This window comes from Equus quagga, chromosome 4, assembly GCF_021613505.1.
Source record: "Equus quagga isolate Etosha38 chromosome 4, UCLA_HA_Equagga_1.0, whole genome shotgun sequence".
Lineage (NCBI taxonomy): Eukaryota > Metazoa > Chordata > Mammalia > Perissodactyla > Equidae > Equus > Equus quagga.
This window is the reverse complement of record NC_060270.1, coordinates 126556592-126566753: the sequence shown is the minus strand read 5'-3', so window position 1 is coordinate 126566753 and position 10162 is coordinate 126556592. Positions and strand designations below refer to the sequence as shown.

Below are 10162 nucleotides of genomic sequence, written 5' to 3'. Positions count from 1 at the left end.
ACCATGAAGAGTCAGTAAAAGCTGCCTTCTTTTAGTGTTGCTGGCAGGACACTACCATGTAAGAGCTCAAAACAATGTCAGTATTACAGTTTAAAATATTCAAGATGTTCTTTCAAATATAATCTCTCTCTCTCTCCAGTGTCAACTTGACTAAATTGGTTATAATAAACCATATAGTTAAGTAAAAAGCCACGTAATGAACTTTAAAACCACTACATTATACAATAATAAAGCAGCACAGTGTTTTATTTTTCTATTATCATCATTCAGTAAATGTTGTTACATTGTAAAATATTATGTTTTAGTCTCCTTTTCAATAGAAAGGTTTTCTAAGGAAATGACTTGGAGCCGTCCACATTTATCAGATGCCTTTTCATTATTCTTTTCCATTTTTGCAATTCTGGATCCAAACTGCATGGCACGTTTCGGCAGAAGAGCACACGCTGTTAGACCAAGTTCCACTGCTGCAAGACGCAAAATTAGTTTTTCACCAATTCCACGGGGTAAAGTCAAGTTTGCCTTTTCCCAAACTGGTAGGGAATTTAGAAAGGAGACAACACTTTCATCCAGGAAAGGAAATCTAAAATAAATAGATAAATATAACCAGTATAGAAAAATAAAATCAATGTGTTATGATTTTTTTTTTTACATTTTATTCAACATGTTAAAATTTACAATAAAAAATTAATTTTGGGGAGGCACTACTTTGCTCAATTAAAATATTCTGGTTATTTACGCAATTTTACAGCTAAAATTCAATCACATTAAAAAGGTATTTCACAACACGTGACTGATTTTAATACATATGCTACAAAATAAATTTTGCCTCAATAGATAAATAAATTAAGTCTATGGTGTCAAGAAATAATTTCAAATTGTTTCTCAAGATATCCTTTGGGGATGCCTTGAAAACAAGCATGGTCTTCAGTGAATTATTCAGTCTCTGTCTGCTCTTTATCATGTCCAAAGAAACTGAACTTTAGGGATAGGAAACCAATATAGAAGGGCTCTACAATCTTGACCTTGTGAAACATTTACCAACGGTATCAAAATCGCTTCATTACACTTAAACATTTAAATGGTGACAAATCGGTGTAACAAAACAAAGTATGAGATTAAAAAAATAACTTTCTGGGGCTGGCCCAGGGCACAGTGGTTAAGTTCAAACATTCCACTTTGGCAGTCCAGGATTTGCTGGTTCGGATCCCAGGTGTGGACCTACACACTGCTTGTCAAGCCATGATGTGGTAGGTGTCCCACATAGAAAGCAGAGGAAGATGGGCATGGATGTTAGCTCAGGGACAGTCTTCCTCAGCAAAAAAAAAAGAGGAGGATTAGCAGCAGATGTTAGCTCAGGGCTAATCTTCCTGAAAAAAAAAAAAGCAAACTTCTTGACCTTTTGGCTTCCCTAGTTCCGATAAAATTCTGTTCTCTTTTGTTTAACATACTTTAAGACTACCCCCCGAATTCATCAAAATGCAAATACAGTTACATTAGTGTTGTTTCATTACATTTTATTCTAGTTCAGAGCAATTGGAAGGGGTAAAGGTATTTGTTAAATGGAATATTTTATAAAAATGAATTAATTGTAAAAACAAATTAATTTACATATAATAATCTATTAAAATCTATTAAAAAGTAATCTATTATTACTGTTAATATGTATGCCAAAATACATAATAAATTGATTATTTAAATCTAGCCACCACAATGGCATTTGTTAAACCACAACTCTGTATTAGCTGTTTTAGACATTCTTCATATGCATTTCTACCTGAGGGCATCACACGGGGCCTGCAGAATTAGCCACTTTTAATGAATAAAATAAACCCCCTTTTCTCTGACCTAGCTGAAGAAATGGATTTAATTTCTCTTTCTCTCTCACACACACCCTTAAAAGAGAAAACATCTTACAGACTGCGTTGGGGCATTATTTATCTCATTATAAAGAAATTTTGAAAATTATGACAGAATAATGATACAGTAGACAAAACTGTGCATGTGTCAGAACTGGCAACCTAAGAATGACAAGTGCGCAAAGCAGCCACAGTTCAGTGGAAGGAGGACGACTGACGCAGAGGCAGCAGCAGCGGCGTCTCAGAGCAGGCGGGCCCGTGCAATAAACTGCCACTTACCAGATTAACCCACTTCAATAAATTTCTGCTTTTTCTAACTAAATGACACATCTTCCTTTTACCTTTAATGCTTTAAAAAGCAATGTTCAAGCACTTGTTTACTACCTTCAGACACACACTGTAGGTAAAAATAAATCCCCAAGATTAAAAAGAGAATATATGTAATGAAAGCGCCTTGATCTCTTTGAAGGTTCTGGGTAATCTGTAACATATGACTAAACCGTGTTTAAAAAACTTTCAACAGGGGCCAGCCCAGTGGCACAGTGGTTAAGTTTGCACACTCTGCTTCTGCCGCCCGGGGTTCGCTGGTTCGGATCCTGGACGCAGACCTACGCACCGCTTGTCAAGCCATGCTGTCGCAGGTGTCCCACATATAAAACACAGGAAGATGGGCACAAATGCTAGCTCAGGGCTTATCTTCATAAAAAAAAAAAAAAAAAAGCCCAAAAACATTGAACAGACGGGAATCCAGTACTAGAACCACCACTTAAGTCAGTATAGCTCTACACACACAGAAACGTCTTAGAGACAAAGCCAGGTTCCATAACATGGAGGAGACAGCCTGGGCACAGGGTCTACGCCCTTACTGGGAGGAAAGCAAACATTTAAAACGGAACAAACCCTTTAAATACCCTCTCTCAGCGTTTCACTACCTCAGTTTTACAGTCTTTTTCACTGTAGTCTTAAAAGCAATCACATCATGGTATCATCTCTGAAAATTACTGAAAAGGCATTTCCTGGAGAACGGGTTCTGGAAAACTGCTGCTCTGGATCCTCCGCAGCTTCGCTTCTGACTGACTGTGTTTGTAATAAAAGCCAAGATATTATTTGAACAGTCTCCAAAAAAAAAAGTAACCTAAAAATCTCCTTTTAGAGTTCACTGTTTTTAAAAAATTACCCAGTAACACTCAGATAATTAAAATTACCTTGCTTCTTTTCCATGATCACCAATAACTCTGTCATCACGACCAAGATTTCTAGAAGAGATTCGACCCAGTTCCATCTCGAGCTCCTTATTCAATCCTTCCAGCCCATGAGTCTGAAAGCGAACGCGATGACGAGAATAGCCTGCAAGCTGCTCATCGGCACCAATTCCAGTCAGCACCACCTAGAAAGGGCGAAAGAAAGCCACGTGAGAAGGGTTAGCTCCATCCAGTGAGGAAAGTAACTAAAGGCAAAGCTTAAAGAATTATCACCTCAAAGATAACATTTCCAGAGAAAAAACACAGGACAAAGTCACAAAATAGTAAAATATGCCCAATTTTTAAAAGTCATATATACAGTGTTATAGTTTAAATGGAACTAAAATATGCTATATTCTGGCAACCTAAATGGTAAAAGCTTTAAGGTTAACATTAGGTCTCAAATTCTTCCGAGCAGAAACCCCGGGCCATACCTTTGCCGTGCTCTGATACGATCTCACTCCATCCTGGGTCACTAACCGACCAATTCCTCTAGAAGCGAACCACACTGCACAGCCAATGCTATCATCCAATACCGTATCCAAGGGCTGAATTAAATGGCATATTCGAGTTGTTCTGAAGTTTTGCAGTTCTTCCAGAGAAACATTAATTTCAACAAAATTCCAAGTCCGGGAAGGGTTAGCGGCCTGCAGCTCCTTCAGCCCCGCTCGCCCTGTGATCCGATCCGGTACCCTGAACTGTTTATCAGGACTAGCAGCAGCAGCAGGAGCAACATTTTTAGAGGATTCTTCAGAAGGTATTTCACAACGATTTTCCTGTTTTCCACTTTTTTTGTTAAAACTAGTTGGTATGGTCTTTTCTTTAGTCATGAAAGCCACATTGAGAAGATCAATTGGTTCATCTAAAGGAATGTGACGGTCAGCAAGGGTTGCGATAACCATGGAATCAATACCCCCAGAAAACAGGATTGCAACATTTGCTTTCCTATCACAAGTTTTGGAAACTTCACTTGGTGTCAGGTTTTCATCCCTAGGTAAATTCAAGACACGTCTCTTGACTGCGATACTCAGGACATCGATGAACTGGTGAACTATTTCCTTCCTGCGTCCATCAGTAAGAAAGACCTCAAGGGTCTCTCTTGTCGGTGGGAGACAGGAAATGTTCCTACAGTGAATCTCAAATGGAGCCTGTGGCAACATCATATTTAAAGGAACGACAGGTTCTTCAAGACAGAGTTTGGCTTCATTTGCAATCACTGAGACAAATGTTTGCAAGTTTGCTGAAATTTGAGTCAGGCTATTAACACATTCTTTGATAACATTTTCCCTGGAAGTACATTTCCAAGGATACAATTTTAAAACTACAGATTTGGAAATGGAAGTAGACTTGAGGTCAATTTTGAAAATACCAGACGCTGGAACTTCCTGCCACTGACTGGTTGCTCCAGAGGTTTGGGTGCCAACTGAAGAGAGGCAAAAACTCTTGCCCAGATTACTAAAATGCCAAAGTAAGCTCCGGCGACCAAAAAAATCCCTACCAAACCACAAATGATGACTAGATGCTTGATAATATATAAAAGACCACGGACCTTGGACTTGTGAGAAGAGTGACAAAACATCAGATTCATTCTCACAAGAGGAAAGATAATTAAACATTATTTGAGTATCATTCTCTTTAGCTTCAACCTTTATTCCACTAAAGACTTCTCCGTTCCACAGGAACACATTGCCTCTTTCATCTTCCACAGGCTGGGCAGTCAAAACACCTCTTAAGTGGAGGACATGACCAGAAAATAAACACTGGTAGTTAGTGTTAGACTTTAACAACTGCTTACTACTATTGGGTCCCCGTCGTTCAAGATTATACCGCAAATCCTCTTTCCAACCTTTGCTGAAACACTCAGCAGAAAAGCTTACAGAACAACAAATGCCGCACATTGTTCTGTGAAATCAAGTTGACTATTTCTTGATTTTGGTCTTCTCTAAGTTTTCTATTTCTTGGTATTCTTTTTTCAGCTCATCTAATATATCTGTGGGGGGAGGGGAGAAGAAATATTAAGTAAAATAAAAATTCTTGGACCTTTACCACGTAATTCATAGGGCAACATAGGCTATTTACCAAGACTAAACCACTTGAGTATATGCACCGCGTTAGTGTGAACAGTAATTTACAACAAGCTTCTAATGACGGAAGTTTACCTCGTAGGAAAATAGTTTCTGCTTATCTCATGGTTATTCTGACCCTGGCACAGGGCTACGCATTATATATATATATACCATCTTATTTAAATCTCACAATTCTTTGGAGGCTCAAAGTAATTCACTCAAAGTCACAAAGGTAGAAAGTGGTAGAACAGTTTTTCATACCTAGATCTGTCTAAGACTCCAAACACGTTAATAATTACTGCTTTCTAAATGCATCTTATGTACTTTTAATTGCTTTTATTTTTACTGTAGACTCATCTTTGGAAGGCTTAGTGGAAGAAAAACCACTGCATTAATTTTATTAACTGGTACACCACCCAATATATTTAAACATTCAGATATAGATAGTATAATTCAGGCGCTACCATAAATTTCTACAGAAAGCCTACAAAAGACTTTCTGTGTGTTTCCAAATAATATACCAAAGAAACTTACTTTTGCTTTCAGAAAGCATTTCTGTTCGGTCTGCAAGAAAGAATATGTTGCTGTTCTGTTGCTGCCTATACACTTTCTGCAAAACATAATTTAGGCTAATATCACGATTTGATCGAAAAAGTAGATGTCCAAACTCTGAACCGTGTTATTGCTTATTCTTGAACTTTAGTAACGTGCTCAGAACAATCCCTTAGCAAATGCAGATAAATAAACGAAAGTCATCTATTACCCCACCATCTAGAAACTGCTACTGTTAACACTGAGGTGAACCTCTTCTCTCTCTATAGCATATACTACAATACAGTTCCTATTTAACAAAAAAGGCTGCTCCTATAACTACAGACTTATAATTTGCTTTTATCAATGAACATTATATTGAGAATACTGTTTCTCAGTAGTGTTCTTTTGCAACGTTACTATATGAGTATAACATATTACAGTTTATTTGGTGAGTTCTCAAGTTTTAGACAGTTGTCACCAACTTTTCACTACTATGAATCAACATTGTGATGAACATCTTTGAAACTAAATCTTTGTGCATTCCCATGATTCTCTCCTAAGTATTAATTCCTAGAAATGGAACTGCTGGGTCAAAGTGTTACAAAGTTTTAAGGCTTCAATAAGACATTCTGCCAATTTTCCCTCTAGAAAATTTGTATTAATTATGCCTTAATTTCTAATATTCCACAAGTGACAGTATCAGAAATGTCTGACTTGTCAGTTACCAAATTATCTCTTTTTTAAAGATTGACACCTAACATCTGTTGTCAATCTCTTTTTTTCTTCTTCTTCTTCTCCAAAGCCCCTCAATATATAGTTGCATATTCGAGTTGTGAGTGCCCCTGGTTGCGCTATGTGGGACATTGCCTCAGAATGGCCTGATGAGTGATGCCATGTCAGCACCTAGGATCTGAACTGGCGAAACCCTGGGCCACCGAAGTGGAGTGCGTGAACTTAACCACTCAGCCACGGGGCCGGGCCCCTCAAATTATCTTTAAAATGCTTTAAAGGGCTCAAAATCATTTCTTCCTGACCTTAAAATGTAATTATTGGGGCCAGCTCCATGGTCTGGTGGTTAAGTTCAGCATGTGGGTTCATGGGTTCAGATCCCAGGCATGGATGCACACTTCCTGGCAGCCATGCTGTGGCAGTGTCCCACATATAAAATAGAGAAAAATGGCAGAGATGTTAGTTCAGGGCTAATCTTGCTCAGCAAAAAAAAAAAAAAAAAAAAGGAAGTAATTTTTGATAATATAACTACACATGAAGCAGTAGCTTGCTTGTTATGAATACATTAGTGGAAATGGCATTACGTAATTATGCTAAATACTTGGAAGATTTGTAAAACACTTTTGGGGGGGGAAGTATTTATCCTTTTTGCTTTTTCAACAATTACCCACATTCATTTAAAGAAACAGTTCCTCTCTTCTCAATATAAAACTCATTTCAAAAGAAAACACCAAATTCCAGTATAAAGTAAATAACATTATTGATTATAGCTCAAAGACACCATACTACAATCTGTATCATTTGATTCAAAGGTAATGTGAATTGCACATGATGGAGAAAAGATATCATCAACTATGATTAATTTACAGATATCTATATGATATATATATATCTATAAAATCTTGGATGCTTTTCGCTGTTGCAATTTAACTAAAAAGATGCTGAAATCTTTTAAGTTTTTTTCACTTTTATTTATTTATTTTGAGGAAGATTAGCCCTGAGCTAACATCTGCTGCCAATCCTCCTCTTTTTGCTGAGGAAGACTGGCCCTGAGCCAACATCTGTGCCCATCTTCCTCCACTTTATACATGGGATGCTTAACACAGCACAGCTTGCCAAGTGGTGCCATGTCCACACCCGGGATCCAAACTGGGGAACCCTGGGCCACTGAAGCAGAACGTGCAAACTTAACTGCTGCGCCACCGGGCCGGCCCCTGAAATCTTGTAAGTTTTAATATAAATATAAATCATATGATTCTTATAACTTCACTATATAGTTAATAAGGTATAATGAAACCTCCCACATACTATTCAGTTACTCTAATAACTCACCCTGTTCTTCTTCAGGTTAGAAAGTTCATCCACAACAATTTTTTGTTCTTTAATCTATTGAAATAAAGAAAAACATCTTAAACCAGAGGTTTTCAAAGTATGCTCAGTGAGGGCCCTTTAAAATTAGAGATGGGATAAGGGGCTATAATGGGCAGTCTGTGACTTCAGAGACTCCCTTCAACCACAGTCTGTGTGGGGGTGCAGGTGGGGCAAAGTTGGAGGAGGAAACAGTGCTCAGACTTGTCAAGGGTTAGCCAGCCCACTGAGCCCAGCCAGGGAGTCTGGCGTCGGTAACCAGCATCCAGGCAAGGGCCGAAGTTACTAAACAAGGTTTATACCTTTTATTTAAAATAAACAAGATGCACCAAAAGTAATACTAGTTTTTCAATGATTTCTTTTATGTTTTAGCTTTTTTTGGGGAAAAAACCCAAAAAACAACCAGCAAATGGAGTGAGGGGTTAGTTACTTTTTTCCCCACAAATAGCAATGCTTTTCACGATTTATGTACTAAACGGTGCAGCCAGACATTCAGAACCAGCAAGTAGTACTAAATGCCTACCTGGGGCAGGAAGACCCATCACTTTCCATGTTTGCTTCATTCCCCTTTGTATCTCAAAGACCAGCACAATGCTGGCACTGCTCAACTAGGCCTCACTTTTCATTAGTAGGAGAGAGCTCAACTAAGCGGAAACTAAGTTTTTTTCCAACTCTTTTCAGTAAAGGTCGTTATTCTTTGAACGTGCCTGATTACATAGTGTCAACAGTGCCTCTAAAAGCAGTTTTTATAATCTTTGTCTTACCTCACATGCCTCAGGGATCTGTCATACATCAGTCTAAGTGGCTTGCTATGGTGGTATCCAGAGTGGGCTATGCGGGGTTTGAAAATTCACCCCCCAGAAGAGTGTACCCTTGTGTCTCTCCAGTTGACAGGGCAGTGACTGACTAGATTGAGTCGCATTCCATAACCGAATGTATAACCTCCTTGAGAGCTATGTTTGAACACTGCTTTTCCATTCACTTTAGGAATGTCTGGTATACATTTCACTTTACTTCAAACAATGAAACTGTGATAAGAGGGATTAGACTCTTGCCCAAAATGTCACTGTTAGTTTGGGACAGAGCCAAAGTAGACTGTAGGACATCTAATACCTGAATAGCTATAACCATCCCCGTCTCCAATATATTTTTAAAGGTTTTGTCTTTTTATGGCAGTTAAGATCTATGTTATACTGGCTCCCCTCCCCCGCCTTTTTTGGGTGGAGGAGTGACGATCAAATACGAGTTTTAGGATCATTGCTCTGGCTAATGCGGAGGAAAGAACGGAAGAAGGTAACGATGGATGACAAGAGATCAGTTAGGTAGTCTTTGCGGGGTTCCCGACGGTGGACCACGGTGGCTGGTTTAGGATGGTGAGAGTGTACACGGTGAAAAAGCGACATATTTGAAATGAGCCTTAGAAGCAGAACCCATAGGACTTCGTGATGGACGTCAAGGATGGTTCCCAAATCACTGGCCTGGACAACTGGATGGTTGGTGGCGACATTTCCTGAGATGGAGAGTATCGGCAGCGAATCTAGGGTGAGCAGTATTTCTAAAAGTTTAAAGCGTAGAGAGGAAAAATCCTAACCAAATCTCCGCCCCACTGCCACCTGGGTCTAATTTCGGGGCAAGCTTCAGGGTCTCCCTTAACTGTACCTGTCCAGTGCGACGAATAAAAAGAGTCAAGGAGTTGGACAAAGCCGAGAGTGGTCCACGCGGCCCCGGCGACCTTCCCTGGGGCTGAGCGGCGCCCCGTCCCGAGCCTGCGGGCCCTCCCGCCTCGTGCCACACTCACCTTGCTGCTAAGATCCTCTTTGTGAGGGGCCGAGCTGTCAGTAGGCACCAGCCCGGCGCCGTCCTCCGGGAGCGCCCCCCGGCTGGGCATCTCCACGGAGCGAAGCACACCACTCACGCACAGCTTCGGCTGCCCCGCGGCCTTCAGCCTCCTCAGCCCCAGCGCATGCGCACTCCCAGCGGCCCCACCTCCTCGGTTCCCCTGCACCCTGGGTCCTACCAATAGGTTCTGCACACTCACTGGAGCGCCTGCGCAGTCCCAATCTCGCGTTGGAGCAGTTCTGCGCATGCGCACAGATGCTTAGGGCGCGCAAGAGCAGAACCTGGGTGTGAAATCTGAGAGTTTCCCGAACGGTCCCCTAGCGGATCAGAAGTGGAAACACTGCTGTGGTCTGTTCAGTCCCTCGCATCCAGTAGACTGTGAGTTATATGCGCCCCCCAGTGGTAAATATAAAGAAGAGAGGCGTGGTAGAAATACACTTAATATTTATTATCTAGGCAAGGATATGAAGCTAGGCACAGATTTAAGAGATATATTGTTGGCAACGGAGCTGTAGAGATTTGGTAAAGT

At 40.2% G+C, this 10162-nt stretch overlaps 1 protein-coding gene across 3 annotated transcripts; it reads right to left on the bottom strand.

The window, feature by feature from the left end:
* Positions 1 to 228: 228 nt before the first annotated feature.
* On the bottom strand, positions 229 to 9679 carry LOC124238486 (asparagine synthetase domain-containing protein 1-like). Of its 3 annotated transcripts, none has more exons than XM_046659475.1 (5): positions 9593 to 9679; positions 7759 to 7812; positions 3532 to 5087; positions 3062 to 3243; positions 229 to 580 (listed from the first exon to the last, which is right to left on the bottom strand). In XM_046659475.1, the coding sequence occupies exons 3-5, from the start codon at positions 4993 to 4995 to the stop codon at positions 295 to 297; spliced, it is 1932 nt and encodes a 643-aa protein (XP_046515431.1). In that variant the 5' UTR covers positions 4996 to 5087; positions 7759 to 7812; positions 9593 to 9679; the 3' UTR covers positions 229 to 294. The 3 variants fall into 3 exon arrangements, with proteins under 3 accessions (XP_046515431.1, XP_046515432.1, XP_046515433.1); XM_046659477.1 differs by lacking the exon at positions 229 to 580 and adding an exon at positions 2569 to 2933; XM_046659476.1 differs by lacking the exons at positions 7759 to 7812; positions 9593 to 9679 and adding an exon at positions 5698 to 5773.
* Positions 9680 to 10162: the final 483 nt, after the last annotated feature.